At 44.0% G+C, this 20957-nt stretch overlaps 1 protein-coding gene across 2 annotated transcripts in view; it reads left to right on the top strand.

Annotated features, from left to right (window-relative positions):
- CSGALNACT1 (chondroitin sulfate N-acetylgalactosaminyltransferase 1) overlaps window positions 1-20957 on the top strand; it is a 103136-nt gene that overhangs the window by 31038 nt on the left and 51141 nt on the right. For both annotated transcript variants that reach the window (XR_013396825.1, NM_001261473.1), the window contains 1 exon segment: window positions 20260-20476. Coding sequence is in view for 1 of the 2 variants with exons in the window: in NM_001261473.1 (NP_001248402.1) it covers window positions 20260-20476 (217 nt within the window). In the remaining variant the exon portion in view is untranslated.

The following is a 20957-nucleotide window of genomic DNA, read 5'->3' as shown; positions in this document are numbered from 1 at the left end:
CAGAGCACAGACACTCATACGAAGACAATGGAGTGTGTTTCTTTATAGCTGTGGCCCTTGAGATGTTTTAGTCTGTGCTGGTGACAGCTGTAATGATTCCGGTTTTCTATAAGGGAACAGACAGTGTCCTGGACCCAGAAGACAGAAGACAACTTTTCCACAAGTTATATAGATGGTTCCCTGCTCTGAATTGTGTTTTCTCGTATCTCTTTCAAATCTGCTTCATCACATAATAACAACCCATATATCATAATAGCAGTCATTAATAAGACCGTTTAACCTTTGAGATTTTGACTTTGCATTCTGTGTCTATAGGACCATCAAATAAGTCACTCTCCAGACATTGAAGATTTCATCCTGCTTCTCAGTATTTCTTCTGCATGTTGGATGGTGTTTTTCCTGCCATCCAAACATTAGCAACCTAAAATGACGTGACAAGATCCCTTTAAGGAAGGTAGTGAATGTAGAGTTCTGGAAAGTCCTTGATTTCAGTGTTGTTTGCTTCATTTCATTTGAATATTGCCCTTCAAGGGGTAAATAGCTTTGTCACATTAGGCTTTGGCAGCATTAATGATTTCTTACTGAAGTAGTTTATAGCAATGGAGCAATTCAGCAGCAGAGAAAGGGGGGCATTATTTTTATCATCACTTAACTCCTAGAATTGCTTTGAAGAGGAGCAATATGTTATTAGCCAAGTAACAGTGTCCCATGACTGCCTGTGAATGATGTTACCTCCATGCAGGAATCACTGGATTATGGAAGCATTGAAATCATACTCCCTCAAGCGATACTTTGCAACCTGGGCTGCACGTTAGTCTCTTGGGGAGTCCAGGCCACACCACAGAATAATTAAATCAGAATCTCTGCTGGAAGTCGGACCCAGATATCAGTACTTTTTTTTTGTGAGACGGAGTCTCACTCTGTCACCCAGGCTGGAGTGCAGTGGTGCAATCGCAAGCTCTGCCTCCCAGGTTCACGCCATTCTCCTGCCTCAGCCTGCTGAGTAGCTGGGACTACAGGCGCCTGCCACCATGCCCGGCTAATTTTTTATATTTCTAGTAGAGATGGGGCTTCATCCTGTCAGCTAGGATGGTTTCGATCTCCTGACCTCATGATCCGCCCGCCTCAGCCTCCCAAAGTGCTGGGATTACAGATGTGAACCACCACGCCCAGCCCAGACATCAGTATTTTTAAAGCTCCCCAAATGATCCCACCACAGTTGCACACCACTGTTGAACAGGAACCACCAGAACTAGAGCTAGAATCAGCTGACATCTAATAGTTCTCAAGCCTGTGCCTGTTGAGGAGGTGGGGTCCCAGGAACTGTGTTACTCTTCATCAAACATCATGAAATGTATTTGACTGTCTCTAACTGGCGCATGGCTTTTTTGCAGTTTGGAGGTGTATGGGAGGAACTGAAGTCTTTCTTCCCCACACTCCAAAATAGTATTCTAGCTGAAATCCATCAAGTGCTTGAAATGTTTTGTGTATTGTTCTAAGTGCTACATATGTATTTCAGTCCTCACAACCACCCTTTGAGGTAGCTATTGTGTTATGATCATGCTTACTTTAGAAGTGAAGACACAGAGGCAAAGAAAGGTTAAGGACCTTGCCCGGAATTACACAGCTGGGGCTCACACCCAGCTCTAGAGCCTGCACTTCCTTTTAATAGGGATATGAAGACCATTTAGTTTTAAGATAATTACTAATATGTTAGAGTTTATGTCTCCCAAATTAACCAATTACATAACCAAGGCACATTTTTATATTAGAATGTGTGCCAAGAGATTAAATTAAAAATAAGTATCAGTGGGTACTTAACCAGGGGTCTTTGTTTATTTGCTTGATTCTATGGCCAAAGTAAGAGTGTGATATCATCCATTGGAAAAGTTTTCTAGGTTGAATTCATTGTAGCCATGATCCGTTGTGTGGGATTTTGGGATCTCAGCCACCCATTTGTCCATGTGTTTAGCGGACCCAGAACTTTTTTCTGAAGAAAATCTTCATCCTACGCAGGGAACCCCCACTGTCCAGCTCCATGTGGAGACTGAGTGGCCTTATGTTCTGGCACGTGCCAGGAGTGGCATAAGAGGATGTCGGTAACACTGAAAACACAGTAACTGATAATGTTGGCATCTGCTCTTAATGGGCAGCGTAGCATATTTACATGCTGTGAATTTGTCAGAGAACATATAGCAAAACTTCTGCCTGCCAATAATGATCAACTACACATGTTCCAGTTATTGCTGTATTACAAATTATCCTGGAATTTTAGTGGCTTAATATTACCATTTTCATATGCTGACAGATTCTGCAACTGGGTTAGGAATTCAGAAAGGACACATGGGGATGGCTTGTCCCTGCCCCAGCATGCCTGGGACCTCATGGGAAGGCCTCATGGGAAAGTCTTGAGGGGATTGAGTCAACAGCTAATGTCTAGAATCGTCTGAAGGCTTGCTCACTCACACATCTGGCATCTGGACTGCCATGACATGAGCACCGGGACTGCTGGCAAGAGTGCCCATGTATAGCCTGTCCATGTGGAATGGCTTTTTCACCATGTGGCACCCTTAGGATAGTTGCACTTCTCACATAGCAGTCTGGGTTCCAAAACAAAATATTCCAGCAAACAAGGTAGAAGCTATGTGACCTTACTCTCTTCTCTTAGGTCATGCAGTTATAAGCCCCTGTGATTCAAGAGGAGGGGACATTGCCAAAGAATTTGGGGGTCATGACTCATTTGGAAAAAAATTGGGGGAGGCTGGACGTGGTGGCTCACACCTGTAACCCCAGCATTTTTGGAGGCAGAGGTGGGTGGATCACCTGAGATGAAGAGTTCGAGACCAGCTTAGCCAACATGGTGAAACCCCATCTCTACTAAAAACACAAGAAATTTGCCGGGCCTGGTGGCAGGCACCTGTAATCCCAGCTACTCGGGACGCCGAGGCAGGAGAATCGCTTGAACCCAGAAGGCTGAGATTGCAGTGAGCCGAGATCGCACCATTGCACTCCAACTTAGGCAACAAGAGTGAAACTCCATCTCAAAAAAAACAATTGGGGGAATACACTCAAAGAGGCTAAGTGTTATCTATTCTTGTAGGCTAAGTTTTAAAAAATGCCTTAACCTATCACCTGAAAAATGTCCATGTTCAGCTGGCATCTTATGGAATTGTTTTTATTCCTTAGAGAGGTACACCCTCAGTCATAGGGTATATTAATAAAGTTACTGTAGGAATTTTGTAGGGGCAGTGGCTATCAAAATCCAAAGATTACAGTTGTCTTTCTTCTGTTTCATTGCTTCTTGTGGACACGGCAAGTCGTGTTTCGTTTAGTGTCCGTGTTGTTGTGGCAACGGAGGCTTTGAGAATTGACTTTGCCGAATCTTAGGGTAAGTTAATGGTCAAATGGAATGGAAATTCAGGTCTCTCTTTCTCCCCTGCCAGGCTGCCTCTGTAAGGACATTGCTTGGCTTTGTCATCTGAGCTGTCACTCTATGACTTGCCACAACACAGGAGTTTAGCGTGACCAAAACATAGCTTGGCATTCTGAGCAGATTATTCTATTAAAAAGGATGTTCCTGTTGGGTTGACAAACCTCATCTTCAATATTTAAGTTGTTTGCTCATGTGTTCTTCACCTCAAAGGAAAACACTTTTTACTTTCTTGTTGTGCATCATCTTTCCTTGGTGATCAGTGGAGGATGTGTCTGTGTTTCCAAGGATGTGGAGTAAAGCATGGCACAAGATTCATGCTTCTGATGGAAAGTTGATCTCTGGGGACTTTTCTTCAAAACTTTATGGTGGTTGGAACATATTTTTGTACAGCTTAAGATTCAGATTGTTATAGGTTGTGTTTTAGCTGTAGGGATTGCCGAACATAAAAGCAAACCACCAAACCAAGATCCAAACAAACCCCAAAACCCCTGTGGTTGCAAATGGTTAGGCCTCCTTGTGTGACTCACAGGCTGTCTTCTCGGCCCTTCAGCTTCAGGTCTTACTGCATTCCCTACCTGGTCTCTCTCCCAGACTTGCTGGGCTTCTGCAGTTTTCTGATTGTGCCACATTCTTCCTCCATACTCTTGTGCACTCTGGCCAAGTGGCCTGGAGAATCTTCCTCATCCAACCCCTGTTAAGTGTCCCTGCTCTACAGGTCCTCCTCCTTAACTTCACTCTGAGACTCCCCTGTCTGAGTGCCCTTCTGAAAATCTCCCCAGCAGAGTTAGGGGTTTCTCGCAGTGCCCCCCACCGGCCCTGAATATGGTGTTATAGCTGTTCATTTCTGTTTCTCTGCTGCAAATTTGAGAACCTTCCAAGGCAAGATCTATGTATTTATTCATCTTTGTATACTCTACTCTGTTACCAAAAATGGAAGGTGTTTTTTTTTTTTTTTTTTTTTTTAGACAGAGTTTTGCTCTTGTTGCCCATGCTGGAGGGCAGTGGTGTGATCTAGGCTCACTGCAACCTCCACTTCCCAGGTTCAAGCAATTCTCCTGCCTCAGCCTCCCCAGTATCTGGAATTACAGTCGCATGCCACCACACCTGGCTAATTTTGTACTTATAGTAGACATGGGGTTTTGCTATGTTGATTAGGCTGGTCTTGAACTCCCAACCTCAGGTGATCTGCCTGCCTCAGGCCTCTCAAAGTGTTGGGATTACAGGCATGAGCCACCATGCCCAGCTGTAAGGTGCTTATTGATGGATCTTTGAGCGAATAAGTTATTGGATTGATGGGTCAACAGAAGCATATCTCTCCGTTCATTATCATCTGGGCTTTAGTCACTGCCCTTAAGACCCTACAATGATTGCAAGAAATGATATGTTATTCAGATTCCACTTAAAATACTGCCTGCCCTATACAAGTTCAAATATAAATAAATAAGTAAATTTTAAAAATACTGCCAAAGTTTTGGTTATAGTTTCAAACTTTCTTTATATTGGAAAGTAGATATTCAAAGGGTAGGGGAAGAATTTGGTCTACAAATGTGCTTTTCACATCAGTTGTTTTCCTAGGTTGGTGGGAGTGTTGGTTTCTTTGCCTTTTGAAGACTTCCATGGAACCCACAGAGACAACAAGTCCAGGCTTTGTTATAGCACCGTTTAGTGGGCACTGGTCACATTTTATCTCTCATCAGAAGCTCCATCGATTGGAACCATTGTTATTATTTATTGTGAAGGCTAGTTCTTTTTTACTAAGATTTACTAAAGAGTTACATTGTACCAGTTTGAGATAAATGAATGGTTTCCAAAAGCTAGTCTTCAGACCTCACGTCTGAAGTCTCAAGAACCTGTATTTTCTCAAGCTTACCAGTTTCTACTGGCATAGATGAATACAGGTCAATTCATTCTATTGTAGTAGAATATTGTGACCTATTTTCTAGGCTTATAATTCTTTTCTTGATCTTCAGCTTACTGTGGTTTCTCTGTCATTTAGAAGTTCCACAGATATACGTATATATTTTCCCCAGATATCCAGTGGATTAAACTTTATAGCCTATTTGTAAAGCTAAAATGAATTTCCACCACTAATTCATTAGGTGAGTCATTCCAACAAAACCAGTGCTTTTAAGAGACACTACTTATGGCTTTTCTTGAAGAACAAAGCAGTTGATGTTGAGCCTTTGAACAGACACTGTGATCCCATTTTTAAGACGAGGAAGTAGAAACCCTGAGTCATTAAATACCTTATTTAAGGTGGTAGAAAGTCAGTGGTGAAGCCAGGGTTAGGCTGGCAGTCTGTACCATGGGTGTTGGTCAACCACAGAAGCCTGTCTGGAAGAGCCAGGAGACTCTGTTTGTCTGGGAAGGACCCTGTGATAATCATGTTAGTGACTGTGGATAGTGATGTAGGTGTTATATAAGGCAGGGTTTTACAACTGGAACAGATGATTGGGAGGGGAGACGAAAGGTTGTGGTAAGTGACAAAGGGCTTTCGGGTTAATCATTTGAAATTTTCAGTTGATATTATGCATTAGAAATGGGTTTTTCAAGCAATATCAAAAAAATCCTAGAGTAATCTTGCTAAAACATTACCTTGACCCAAATATTACATATGCTAATTTGTATATCCTGAGGCTTTTTACTAGAATATCAAAAATCTTCACATCTCTGGGTCCACAGTGGCGACTTGAAAAAGCTAGCAATTGCCTTCTGCTTTCAAGCATATTTAATGCCAGTAGAGCAAGTGACGTACTTGCTCTGGAGTCCTGACCTGTTTGAGATAATACATTAAATGATTAATGGAACAAAGTGGAATGAATGATAATAATAGTAAGAATAATTATTATTGTTATTGCCAACATCATTGAGTACTTCCTATATACCAGGCATAAATGTTTTACGTATTTTTTAATCTTCAAAATAACCCTATGAAGAAGTATTATTCCATATTTTAAATATAAAGAAATTGATATCAATGAATTAATATTATATTATCTTACTCTTCTAAGATGAGTTTTAAGAGTTTTCTGATATGCTTTGGAAAGTTGATAAGCTTTTTGACACATCTTTATGTTTTTCTATTCTCAAGTCAGTCTCAAAAGGAAAGGAAGAACAGAAAAGAAAGAAGAGTTAAAACATCCTTTTGATGGCCGAGTTGATTCACCTTGAAAGAGCTTTACTTTGACATTGCTTTCAGATTTTTACTCGTATGCCCTTTGGTCTGGGAGCATATCACTTGCAACCTTGAATAGGTTACTTACTTAACTTTTTCAAAATGAGTAAATGGCTTACCTCTTTGAAAGATACTTCAAAATAAATATAGTATTTGTGAACAGGGTTTGAAAAACGGACGTGAGTCAGGGTTATGGAAATTTTGGTTAGGCTGTACATCCTCTACTTTGGTGGTGAGTTGTACATGGGTGAGGTCAATGGTTGGCCAAAGACAATAGCTTGGTCACACATTCCTTGTTCTTTGACCTTTTAGTTCCTGCTCATTGCTTCTGCGTATATCTTAAGTTTTCTGCTTTCCCACGACATCCTGGATATACATTCCACTGTGTTTGCAAAGGAAGTCCTACAGCTGTTTGGAAACTTGCCCTAACAATGGCAGCTGTGACTTCCCCTCCTTGCATGTTGTTTGTTCTGGAATTTTTGTAAAGCTCCCTACTATCTTCACCTCTACCCTTGCCGACTGACCTCTTCAACTCCATTAAGTCCAAGTAGGCATCCTGCAAGTGTAATTTCTAACCGTTGATATCTTAAAGTAAGATGATGGGAAGAGATGGATCTGCCGTTTCTTCATTCGAAGCCAACAGTTATTCAACAATAGGAAGTGAAGGTGACAAAGAAATCTGTGGAGTGTTTTCGAGCAGCCTGTTGTCTGAGTCCAGCCAACTCCAGAGACAGCACTGAGGGAGAAAAGTGCAGAGGCCCAATTTCCAGGACAGCCTCATTCTGGGGCTGTTGATCACCTGGAGCGGGTTAGACTTAAACATCCTCAGAATCTGTTTCTTCCCCATCTCTTCTGTTGAGTTTTCTCACTTTAGCCTTGTTGTTGTTTACTCTCAGTGCATCTAAGCTTTCACTCTTTCCTGTCCTTATACTGTACCTTTCCTTAAGCTTCTCTGCTCCTCTCTCAACCTGGACCCCATAATGTAACCCCTCTGTTACCAGTGGAAGAGATCCCAGTTACCCCGAATTACCCGTGGCAAACCCCTACAGGTCCACAGCAACTTCAGTCCTTGTCGCCTCAGACAAAAGAATTCGACTGAGGGACGTAAAGCAGAAAAAGAGACTGAGGACAGTTTTAGAACAGGAATGGAAGTTTATTTTAAAACGCTTTAGAACAGGAACAAAAGGAAAATTCACTTGAAAGAGACCCAAGTGGGTACCTGAGGGTCCAAGAGACAAAAGAGAGCAAAAGAAGACAGGAATGAAGAAAAAAAAAAAAAAAAGGAGGCAGGGAGATCTTTAAACTTGATCCTGGGACTTTATAGGCTCGCCTCTTCCCCATGATTCTCCCTTTAGGGTAGGCTTTCCGCATGCGCAGTGTTCTCCCTTTGGCATTGAGCATGCAGTCTTTAGTGAGTTATACGCATGCCCGTTGGAGGCTTTCTTCCCTTTTCTGGTGGAGTGTGCCCCGAGATCATATGTCACCTTTTTTTTTTTTCTTTCCCTCTCTCTCCTCTGTCTCTCCTTTTGTTTTGTTTTGTTTTGAGACAGAGTCTCGCTCTCTTGTTCAGGCTGGAGTGCAGTGGGGCAATCTTGGCTCACTGCAACCTCTGCCTCCAAGGTTCAAGCGACTCTCGTGCCTCAGCCTCCCAAGTAACTGGGATTATAGGCGCCCAGCACCACGCCCAGCTAGTTTTTGTATTTTTAATAGAAACAGGGTTTCGCCATGTTGGCCAGGCTAGTCTGGTACTCGTGACCTCAGGTGATCCGTCCGCCTCGGCCTCCGAAAGTGTTGGGATTACAGGCGTGAGCCACCGCGTCCAGCGCATTTTTGTCTCTTAACACACGTTCCCAGGACTTTGCTTCTCCTTAGGGCCTGCATTCAGTTAGCATTTTGCTGTTAACAGGTGTGGAACATCAGAAAGTGGCCTTTCTGTGGCGCTGCCAAATTTTCGTTTTTAGAGAGGCAATGAGATAATTGTCGAAACATCCCCTTATATTTCTAGGGAAGAGCCCTCTCCTGCCCCGCTCATACCTGGCTACCTGTAACACTTCCGCCACTTGCTTCCCAGTGCCTGCCTTCCTTGCCCTCACACCTGTCATGCAGATGCCAGTCACAGCTCAGTGAGTCGCCGTCTTGTTTCCTGTGTTGCTCATGCTGCTGGAGAGAAGTCACTGAATGCGCGTGCTGATGTCAGTGCAAATTCACGCTCTCTTGCGCCGCTGCACGCACCTCTGCATTGTTTCCCATATCCTTACTCGTCTCCATGCTCCACTGTCCCATCGCAGCCTCCAGCACTCCTCATAAACCCATTATTCTCCTTTTAATTCCCTCATTCTGTTTCACCAACTTAGTGCCATGAGCTCCTGTGGTTCTCCTTGCCCCAAGTTTTCTCTATTTGTATCCCTAGCCTTCTGCTTCATCCCCATTTGGAGAACTAGGTAACCCATCCTTGTCTGATACCAAGTACTTTGCCGGGTTGTAGATCTCATCTGCCTCTCACCTTCTCACTCCATCCCTGCATCCGTATTATCCATTTCTATTTGTTCTTTCTTATCAGTATATGAAGGAAGTATGTTGCTCTTTCCAATATTTTTTAAAAACACTCTGTCAACTCGGTAACTCCTCTGATTTCTACCCTATTGCATTTATTTCCTTTTTAGCCAAGCACCTTCCCTTTCTTCTTCCCTCCCTCCCTTTCTTCTTCTGTGCAGCAAATATTCATTAGGGTTGCAGACACCAAGTTCTGGTTTCACAGAGCGTACCTTCCCATGGCAGGAACAGTAAGGCATAGGTAAGCAATAAACACATTCAGGTAATGTGCAATGAAAAATCCAGAACGGGGTAACACAGAGTGTCTGTGGGATGGTGGGGACCTTCAGAGACTGAGACTAGGTAAAGCTTCCTTGAGGGGGTGGCTTCAGGGCAGAGACCTACATGGTAGGAAGGATCTAGCCATGCCAGACCTGGGGAAGTGTCCCAGGCAGAGGAGAAAAAACAGGCAGAGGTTCTGAGGTGGGAATAAACTTGACATTTTCAAGGAAACTAAGGAAAAACACTCAACTCACTGCTGCCCTTCATCCTTTATCATTTTTCAAATCTATCCCAGGCTGTCTTACACCCCTGAAACCGTTATTGATAAGACTACCTGTGGATGGTCTCCTCCTTGCCCCATCCAGTGGGCTACTTCTTTTTTTTTTTCTTTTTTCTTTTTTTTTTTTTTTTTTTTTTTTTGAGGCAAGGTATTGCTCTGTTACCCAGGCTGCAGTGCCATGGTGCACAGATAGCTTACTGCAGCCTCAATCTCCTGGGCTCAAGGGATCCTCGTGTCTGTGCCGCCTAAGTAGCTGGAACCACAGGTGCACAATACCATGCCCTGCTAATTGTTACACTTTTTTCTAGACACAAGTTCTTGCTGTGTTTCCCAGACTGGTCTCTGATGTTGCTGTCTTCTGCGCCTCTGAGTACTTCTGTCATTGGGACTTTTCAGTGACCCTTGCAGGTCCATGCACTGTGCACCTGAAGGTTTGGCATATCCTGGGCCTGCATCCTGAGCTTCTTCTTCTTAATCTACAGACTCTTCCTGGCTGACCTGACCCACATCCACAGCTACAACTTACATGGCAGGGATGTCTAAATCTGTATGTCTACAAAAGGCTTACCTGCCAAGCTTCAATCCTACTCATATACCTCTTCAAATCGGCACATCCAAAGCTTAGCTCATAATCCCTGTCTCACCTGTAACTCGAGTCAGCCTCCTTTTGTCCCTCTCCCTCACCGGCCATGACATTTTCTAGTGACATTCTCAAGCTCTTTTCCACCTCCACTGCCACCATCTTAGTTCAGGCTCTTGTCATTTCCTGCTAAACCATCGTGGTTCTTTCCTTGTTGTTCTCTGATCTCGTTCACTGTCATCATCCACCCGTGCCCCACACTGCTCTAAGGTGAAAGTCCTAAAAGATCTCATCTCTCCAGTGCTAAAACACTGACTCGGCTCCTCTTTGCTCTAGGACAGGTTGCACCTGTGAAGGAGACATAGGGGATCCACGTGATGTGACCCCTCATCCCACTGCGCTTCGGCCTTTCCAGCGTTCTCCCACCTTCCATTCTTGTCTGCCTGTTGCACTCCAGCCTTGCCGAACTGCCTCAAGGTGGCCAAACATAACAAGCTGGTTTTTGTTATCTTTGCTTCCACGATTATCTTTCCTTAGAAGGCCCTCTCTGATGTTGTTGTCTTGGCCAACACATGCTCAGTCTTCAGTTCTGGTAAAAACATCTGCTATCAGACTGTCCAGACCCTCCAGCAGGTGGAGACGCCCTCCTTTTTTTCCCTTACACCATGGGCAGACTCTGTTAAGCACTTACCATCTTGATGCCTGTTTTGTTTACCTGTCTTTCTCTCTAGAATGTGAATCCTGAAAGCACAGTGATTTTATCATGTTCATCTCTTTTATTTTTATTTTATGAGACAGGGTTTTACTCTGTTGCTGAGGCTGGAGTGCAGCAGCATGATGGCAGCTCACTGCAGCCTCCAACTCCTGGGTTTAAGTGATCCTCCTAACTCAGCCTCCTGAGTATCTGGGACTACAGGGGCATACCACCACACCTGGCTAAGTTTTAGTATTTTTTGTGGAGTCGGGATTTCACCATGTTGCCCAGGCTGGTCTCGAACTCCTGGGCTCAAGTGATCCGCCTGCCTCGGCCTCCCAAAGTTCTGGGATTGCAGGCAAGATCCACCCTGCTTGGACCATGTTTATATCTCTAATATAGAATACAATCCATCCTTAATATTAGCCATAAGAAAAAATTAATAAAAATAAAACTAACCGTGTCATTTGCATTTGAACTCCGTGAGGCTGGCAGGCCACCTGTCGAGGAGCCCAACCCACTTCAGTGCTGGAATCCTAACCTGCCTTCATTTTCTCCTCATTATCGAATGCCTGGTGGCCTTCATGAGGTGAGAAATACATTGCAGTTCTCTGCAAGGGAAGAAGGACTCTGAAAAGAAAGTCAACTGCTAGTACCAGCCACGCGAGGTGGCTCATGCCTGTAATCCCAGCACTTTGGGAGGGCGAGGCGGGTAGGTCACGAGGTCAGGAGGTCGAGATCACCCTGGCAAACACGGTGAAACCCCATCTCTACTAAAAAAAAATACAAAAAATTAGCTGGGCATGGTGTTGGGCGCCTGTAGTCCCAGCTGCTCAGGAGGCTGAGGCAGGAGAATGGCGTGAACCTGGGAGTCGGAGCTTGCAGTGAGCCAAGATTGCGCCACTGCACTCCAGTCTGAGTCAGGAGTGGTGCCTCGCTCCAGGAGTGGAGTGAGACTCTGTCTCAAAAAAAAAAAAAAAAAAAAGTCAACTGCTAGTACCAATGATGAAATAAGAAGGCACTCTAAGTGAGTGAGTTCTTAGACATTTCTGACGGATTAGGAACCAGATAGTGGATTTGTCTGCCTGCATCTGTGACATGAACAAATACGCAAAAATGCAGTATAGAGGAACAAGAAAAGGTGATGTATGAATTTTTTCAGCCAGTCCACCAGTCACTGCATCTATTTCTTATCAAGTGAAAGAAACTTTCAGTGGCAGTTGAAATAGAAATAAAACCAGTGAGGACAAGTCCAGAGCCACTGAACATAGGTGAACTGTGATGCAGGGGAAAGTAGGGACGTTTCTATTGCCCCACAGATGAAGACAGCCTCCAAGTAGGTAATTTTTATTGTATTTCATGGGGTGAGTGATTTGCTTTCTAGCATCTGAGCATATGAGGATTTATAGCAGTCTTAGGACATCTCTTCCACAAATGTCACAAGTTTACTACTTCACCTGTAAAAACAGAGCTGGCAGGTGATGGCACTGTAATAGTGTCTCATTTATCTCATGTGGTCTGGGAATGCGATACACCATCTGAGCAGAATTTTCTAGGTAAGTGAGGCAACAAAATATTTTTAAAAAAATACTATTTCAGAGTAAAATCTTAAGCATTTCCCTGTTCCTTTTTTGAATAGAGTAAGCAGAATATGTGTTTACGGTACAACAGTGTAAACAGATCTGAGCTATTACAGGGATGTCTTCAAAGGCAATTTACATGGGTGAAGTGTTTTTTCTTTATATTAAATCATCATCGCTTCTCAACCTTTTGGCTAAGATGAAGTAGATTAAGTGATTTCAGATATTGATAATTAAAAGAAAGTAGTATTTCGCCCTCTCCCTTCGGTCAGGATGTTGCTTGACACTATTTACCATTCTCAGCACTTCTGCCTGTTACAGGGTTTCTTTTCCCAAGTAGTCTTTGTTTTCTTGTTGAATATATATATTTTTTCCATTAAAAATCCCTCCTTTCAAAATTTACCCTTTTCAGCGTACTGGAGATTGGAACTTCAGATGGCTGTTACTTACCAACTGTCAGAATTCTATGGTAAGGTTAAAGGAAATCTGTAAGGGTAGCTGTGAGGGTTGTCTCTGGGTACAGTGAGTTTTGCTACAGACTTTACCTTGTTCTGACTTCCTGGATGTTCTTTTCATGATCTGGATTCTTTTCTATGTGCTGAGTTATCTTTTTTTGCATATGAAAAGTGACTCCAGGGAGTAAATCCTTCAGTGGAGGTTTATTCCAGGCTTTCATTAACCAGTTAGGCTAACACAAGCGAATCACATCTTCTCTGGGTCTCATTTTGCTCATCTGTGAAATGGTAAGCCTAGACAGGCGGATGCCCAAGATGTTTTCATGTGGTCAGGTGCCAAAACAATAGTTTAGGAAGAGAGTTTAAAGCTCTAAGACAGAAGTGCCTAAAGAAGAGAGATGGCTTTGCATTGAGAATGTCCTGGGAATCTACCCAGAGCAGAAGGATCAGATTTAAAAGGAGAAGGTGGACGCATAGACTTGTGCAGGGGCTGTGTCTGTGAGAAACTGGTAGACTTTTTCAGAGGACAGCAGTTATGGTGGTCAATACATTTAACATTCATCATTTAAACCATTTTTTAGTGGACAGTTCAGTGGCATTAAGTACATTCACATTGTTGCGCATCCATCACCACCATCCATCTTCAGAGTACTTTCATCTTCTCAGGCAGAAACTCTGTACCCGTTAAACCCTAACTCCCCAGTCCCTGCTTCCCCAGCCCCTGGCAACCTCTATTCTGCACTGTGTCTGAACTTTACTACTCTAAGCACCTCCTATCAGCGGGATCTTACAGTATCTGTCCTTTTGTGCCTGGCTTATTTCATTTAGCATAATATCTGCAAGATTCATCCATGTTGTAGCATGTATGCAAATGTACATCCTTTTTAAGGCAGCTGGTACTCCATTGTATGGATGGACCACATTTTATTTATCCATTTATCTGTTGATGGGGGTGTGAGTTGTTTTTATCTTTCGGCTTTTGTGAATAATGGTGCTCTGATCATGAGTGCCTAAGTATCTTTTAGGACCCCTGTTTTTAATTCTTTGAGATATAAACCTAGGTATATATGGAATTACTGAATCATATGGTATTTCTATGTTTAACTTTTTGAGGGAGTGCCAGACTGCGTTCCACAGTGGCCACACCATGTTGCTTCCCACCAGTAGTGCACAAGATTCAAGTTTTTCCAACTGGAGAAAGTTGCCAGCGGTCCCTAACCTTTTGGGCACCAGGGACCAGTTTTGTGCAAGACAGTTCTACAACAAGGGGAAATAGTGGTTTTGGGACGACATTGTTCCACCTCAGATCATCAGGCATTATTTCAGTTCTCATAAGGAGCACACACCCTACATCCTTTGCATGTGCGGTTCACCGTGGGGTGGTGAGAATGTAATTCTGACCGAAGGCAGAGCTCAGGCAGGCGTGCCTACTTACCCGCTGCTCCCCTTCTGTGCAGCACGGTTCTGAACAGGCCACGGACTGGTACTGTTCTGGGGCTTGGGGACCCCTGGAATCAGTAGTTTCATGTGCTCAATATAAACCAGCTTGATTGGTGCCCAGATTTTACAAAAGGCAGGAGCAAGACGTACAACTGGTACAGTAGGCGGTGGCCTGAGTATGGAGCGTCTTGAAGGCCGGGCTGTGGTGTTGGTACTTTATTCTGTGGTATGGGACGCTGGCGAGAACTTTGAGCTCGGGAGATTGGGGCTTGAGTGGTGCTGTGGACACATAAGGGCCAAAGGATATATGTGTGGGACCAACTGGGCCCCAGAGGCCAGGATATGGGTTGGCAGATGCTTGTCGTTATCTAGCTGGGAGACCGAGGCTCCATATAGGAAGGTAGGGAAGGCAGGGATGAATGTGGAGACTGAGAATGAATGTGGGTGAAGGGGACTCTTGAGAATGAATGTAATGTTTTGCAGGCAGGAAGTTTGAAGAGAAATTCTGCATAGGCTCTAGTGTGACATCTGTCACAACCCGTGTACATGCATGTCAGTGGGGGCGGGGAATGTGAGAGTCAGGAGTGGTGCCTTTCTTGTCCCTTGTGAAGGTCCTCAGTTGAAGACAGGGTACAGAGAGGTGTCTGCACCTGGTTAGCTCCTGGCCTGCTGAAGGAATAGACATTTGCATGAATAGACTACAGATCTCTGTCTTGCATACCTGGAGACGTCCCCACCTAGTTGGGGGTCTTAGATCCTGGCCCGTTGAGTAGGAAAAGACTGGCATCAGGATGCTTGCACAAGGAGTAATTACACCAAACTCAAAGAAAGCTTAGCATTTATGGAAGGGAGGAAGGACACGGAGGTGCCAGGTAGGGTGTTTAAACAAAGATCTAGGCTCACTCCAGAGTCCTGATTTTGGTCTTTAATTTGCATAGTGCATGAAATGATGCTGTTCTACACAAGATGACAAGGAAGATGTTTGTGGGGCTACTTTGCTTTGTGCTTGCCATTTGCATGTGTCAGCTTACTGACTGAAAAACCATTCCTGCCTTGGAATACTTAGCCTTCTCCACCCCACCTCCGTGCCGAGTTCTCTCCGTTCCTTTGTGTTTCCACCAATAAAGAGTTCCAGGAGGCAAAAGGAATTTTTCAGGTGTTGTCCTTCGTGTTTAAAGAAGACCAACTGAATGCTGCTCCCTCTGTGCAGGGATGGGAATGTGTGCCTGTGGGCATGGTGGGTGGATGACTGGGTATGGTTTTTGGTGGACTTAGGTTGCAAGAGAGTTTTAAATAATATATTTAAAATAGATGAAATTGTACTATTCACAATAGCGAAGCCATAGAATCAACCTAGATGCCCATCAGCTGCGGACTGGATAAAGCAAATGTGATACGTATATACTATGGAATACTACACAGCCATAAAAAAAGAATGAAATCATGTCCTTTGGAGTAACAGGAATGCAGCTGGAGGCCATTATCCTAAGTGAATGCAGAAACTGGAAACCAAATAACGCATGTTCTCACTTATAAGTGGGAGGTAAACGTTGAGTACACATGGGCACTATGAAGGGAACAGTAGACACTGGGGCCTACTTCAGGGTGGAGAGTGGGATGAGGGCAAGGATTGGAAAACCACCTATTGGGTACTATGCTGTTTACCTGGGTAACAAAATTATCTGTACACTAAACCCCTGCAACATGCAGTTTACTTGTGTAACCTACACATGTTCCTTCGGAACCTAAAAGAAAAGTTGAAAAAAAAAAATAGGTGAAATTAAGGGATCCCAAATCAGATTGATAAGAGATAATTAAAATAATTACCAGAGTATAGAGAACCCAGCTAAAAAATGGATGTAATGACTGCTGCAAGGCATGGTATGCGGAAGATAGAAAGCGGCATAAATTATGGTGTGTGGGGTGAGCCTGGGTGCTGTGACCTTCCTGATGGGCAGTGTGCCATACCTGGAACCAGTGACCATGGCTGGTGATCTCTGTCACCCTGGGCTGATGATGCAGGCACCACCAAGGCAGCTGGCATTCTCTGTTCGTAGGAGTTGTTATAAATAAGAATTACTGCATTCTCTAGGTTCTTCATAAATAGATGTCCATCTCTTGAGACAGGTTTAGGTGTATTGCTATCTGTATTTTCAACTCTGTGGATTTAGGTTTTTAAAAGTTAATGATTCTTAGCTTGCCTCTGAGAAAATGACTTTACTGGGAAAAAAAAAATCATTCCTCAGCCTGCATACATTTTTATTTGTATGCTAAACCGTCAGCTGCATTTTCTGTGTTTATGACTGTGTGGAGAAGTTACGCTGCTGACATGAATAACAGAAACTTGACGAGACACAGCCACCCACACCAGGAGGCCTGTTTCAGCTGTGCACATATGGCCTCTGTGGCGAATATGGCTCCTGTGCAGATAGGCCCTCTGTGGTGAATGTGGATGCTGTGCAGATACACCGCCTGTGACAAATGTGGCTGCTGTGCAGATACGTCGTCCGTGGTGAATGTGGCTGCTGTGTAGATACGCCCTCCATGGTGAATGTGGCTGCTGTGCGGATACGCCCTCCATGGTGAATGTGACTGCTTTGTGGATACGCCCTACATGGTGAATGTGACTGTTGTGTGGATACGCCCCCCCATGGTGAATGTGGGTGCTGTGTGGATACGCCCTCCATGGTGAACGTGGGTGCTGTGCGGATACGCCCTCCATGGTGAACGTGGGTGCTGTGCGGATACGCCCTCCATGGTGAACGTGACTGCTGTGCGGATACGCCCTCCATGGTGAATGTGGGTGCTGTGCGGATACGCCCTCCATGGTGAACGTGGGTGCTGTGCGGATACGCCCTCCATGGTGAACGTGACTGCTGTGCAGGTACGCCCTCCATGGTGAACGTGACTGCTGTGCGGATACGCCCTCCATGGTGAATGTGGGTGCTGTGCAGATACGCCCTCCATGGTGAATGTGGGTGCTGTGCCGATACGCCCTCCATGATGTAACGTGACTGCTGTGCGGATACGCCCTCTATGGTAAAAGTGGCTGCTTTCAGACTCAGCCCCACCTCATTTGGGCCCTGGGAGCTGGTTCACCTTGTGATCCCAGACAACATCAGAGATGGGAAAAGAGCCTGTTGCCTCAGTGAGTACTACATTACTGAAAGAATGAACAGACTTTAAAGGGAAACACTTAACGTTTTCAAATAAGTCCTTTGAACTTCCTAAGAAATGAACCTTCTTTTCTTCCATGGCTTTCCCCTCCGGGTCTTTGAAATCCTTTCCATCATGAGCTCAGCGAAACTCTCAGCTTCCCAGACTTTGAGGGCAGTCAAGCAGGATACCCTTTTACTCAACGCATTGGTGAAGACTTCCAAAGGGAACTTAGTCCTTGTAATTCCTCTGTGTCTGGGCCTTTAAATAGCTGTGTTCACTGCTGAGGAACTGTGCGTTTGGGTTTTCAGGTGGGGCTGTGAGGACAGCAGGGAGACGCAAGACTATCTTGGAAACTCACAGGACCACACTCCTCTCTGTGGCACCTCAAAGAAATCCAGTCTTTGAACACAATCAAAGGGGCTGTAAAACCAGTGCTGTAGGATGAAAAGCTCCTAGAAGGCAAAGAATAGAGAAGAGAACTTGGCAACATTTGCAAGGAAGACATGTAGTTCCACAAAAGAAAAGAAGAGGTAGAGTGAGGAAGAAAAAAGGAGTGGTTTGTGAGAGACCTTGAGAAGCTGTAACTGACTCTAGGCAGGAGAGAAATCTATTTATGTACCTTTCAAACTGTATTCCATTGCTGTGTCACTGGAAGTGAAACTCCACACAGTGTCACTTGTCAGGTTTCTCCCTGGAGATTTATTTCTGTAGCCAGTGACTGGTAGGTGCATTCTCAGTTTACTGTGGAGATTAAGGAGACATGAATAGAATCCATGGTACCTACGTTCCCCCTCATCCTGGGGGATACAGTCCAAGACCCCCAGCGGATGCCCAGAAGCACAGAGAGTCCTGAACCCTAGCTATAGTATGTTTTTCCCCCATACGTACATACCTAGGATAATGTTTAATTTATAAATTATGCCCCCGGAAAGAGATTAACAACAATAACCAATGACAAAAGAGAATAATTATAACAATATATGGTAATAAAAGGTATGTAAACATGGTCTCTTTCTCTCTCTGTGTGTGTGTGTCTCCCTGATTCTCTCTCACTCTCAAAATACATTGTACTTCAGGTAACTGAAATGGCAGAAAGTGAAACTAGAAAAAGGGGACTACTGTATAACCCAAAAGCTTTTCTGATTTGTTGAATTTTACCTTTGTTATGTGTGCGTGTGTGTGTGTGTGTGTGTGTGTTTCCTGACTGTAGAGAAAATACTCTTAATACCAGAGATATTGGAAGGAAATGGGTCTTTAAGCATCGGGGAAATCATTTGATCCTTAGATTGGGAAACTCTATCACCTAGACCCTAGAGAGGCTTGTTCTGAGAGGGGAGTTGAGATGCTGGTTCATATCTTCCACCTGACAAGCGACACTGTGTGGAATTTCAGCAACAATGACATGGGATGGGACAAAGTTTGAAAGGTCCACAGGCTTCTCTCCTCCTTCTCTACCTTCTCAGAGAAAGGGGAGTCGTGAGGATAGCTAACATTTATTGAGGGTTTATTGCATGCCGTGTACTGTTCTAACCTCTTTCACATTTGAAAACATGAACTCCTCACAGTAACCTGTGGGGAAAATGAGGTACAGGAGCATGAAGTAATTTTTCAAAGCAAACCTCTGGGGCCAGGATTTGAACCCAGGCAGTTTGGCTTGATAGTATGTGCTCTGATTCCCTGAGCCATGCTGCTGAGAGATAGGAAGGAAGATGTGAAACTAAATATGATGTATTCATACCACTGTGTTGAATATTTTATGTGTTGTCTATTTTAATGCTTCTAGAAGCTTCCAGAGGGCCCCACAACCCATGTGACCAGCCCTGAGCCCAGGTGTCCCAAAGAGTTCACTATGGTCAGTTCGTCTGAAATGGACATAATTTCTTTCCTTTTTTTTTTTTTTTTTTTTTGAGACAGAGTCTCGCTCTATTGCCCATGCTGGAGTGAAGTACTACAATCTTGGCTCACTCCAACCTCTGCCTCCTGAGTTCAAGCAGTTCTTCTGCCTCAGCCTCCTGAGTAGCCAGGATTACAGGCATGCAACATGACACTCTACTAACTTTTATATTTTTAGTAGAGATGAGGTGTCCCCATATTGACCAGGCTGTTCTCAGACTCCTGACCTCAGGTGACATGCCCACCTCAGCCTCTCAAAGTACTGGGATTATAGGCATGAGCCACTGTGCCCAGGCTGAAAAGGCTTAATTTCTAAGAGATAATTTAAATGCTCATTTTAAAAATTAAATATAATTATTTTAATATTCTTGAAATCGTATTGCAGAAAATTTGGATACTAGAAGAAAAGAAAAAACAAATCATCCCGCTCTGTATCATAGTCAGTCTTATTTTGGCCTATTTCCTAAAAATCCTTTTACAAATGCCTCCGTATCCTACGAATACAGTTTGTATCCAGCATTTCAAGCTTTTTCCCATGGTTTTATGCAATCTTCATAACTGTGATTTTTAAATTCATGGTATTTTGACTTCTTTTGGTATTTTTTAACTGGGAGCATTGTGAATTTTCGAATAATTGTTGGAGAGATTTCATCTTAAACACTTTTTAAAGGCATTCTGTGCTAGATCTCGGTTAAAAAACACTCAGCAGCCAAGGTTAATTTTTAGAACGGTCTTTCCTTGTTTTTCTCTTAACAGGGATCTACCGAACGGAAAGGGACAAAGGGACATTGTATGAGCTCACCTTCAAAGGGGACCACAAACACGAATTCAAACGGCTCGTCTTGTTTCGACCATTTGGCCCCATCATCAAAGTCAAAAAAGAAAAGCTCAACATGGCCAACACGCTTATCAATGTTATCGTGCCTCTAGCAAAAAGGGTGGACAAGTTCTGGCAGTTCATGCAGAATTTCAGGTTGGTTTGTTTGCACGTGTTTATCTTCCTCCGCATGGTGTGTGTTAGAACAGTGGTATCACTTCCCGTCATCTCTTTCATTTCCCCTGCCGAGTACAAAGCCTCCTTTCTCTTCTTCAGCTCTATTTTCCCCACATAAAGTTTATCGTTTGTATTTGCCTTTCCCTAGAGCAATTAGAAAACTGCCTTACGAGCATATTGACCTTCAGAAGTGAAAAGCAGGAAGGGCTGGGTTTTCGCCAGGATCTACAAAAATGACTGAATGCCTGTTATGTTCATTCTGACTTGCGGATGGGCTCGGGTTTGGGGATAGCAGGAACAAAGACTCACAGGCAAGTGAGCAACCTTGAGGCTGGAGGACCAGAGAGGAGGTGGCAGTGGCAGAGCCCACGTTAACAGTGGGCGAGTCCTGGAAGGTATTCTTGATCGGCTCTAGGCTACCTTCACCTGCTGTCCTGTTCTAGTGGTGGCTGCAATGCAT

Source organism: Macaca mulatta, chromosome 8 (genome assembly GCF_049350105.2).
Source record: "Macaca mulatta isolate MMU2019108-1 chromosome 8, T2T-MMU8v2.0, whole genome shotgun sequence".
Taxonomy (NCBI): Eukaryota; Metazoa; Chordata; class Mammalia; order Primates; family Cercopithecidae; genus Macaca; species Macaca mulatta.
The sequence above is the reverse complement of the archived record's forward strand: the minus strand, read 5'-3'. Positions and strand labels throughout refer to the sequence as shown.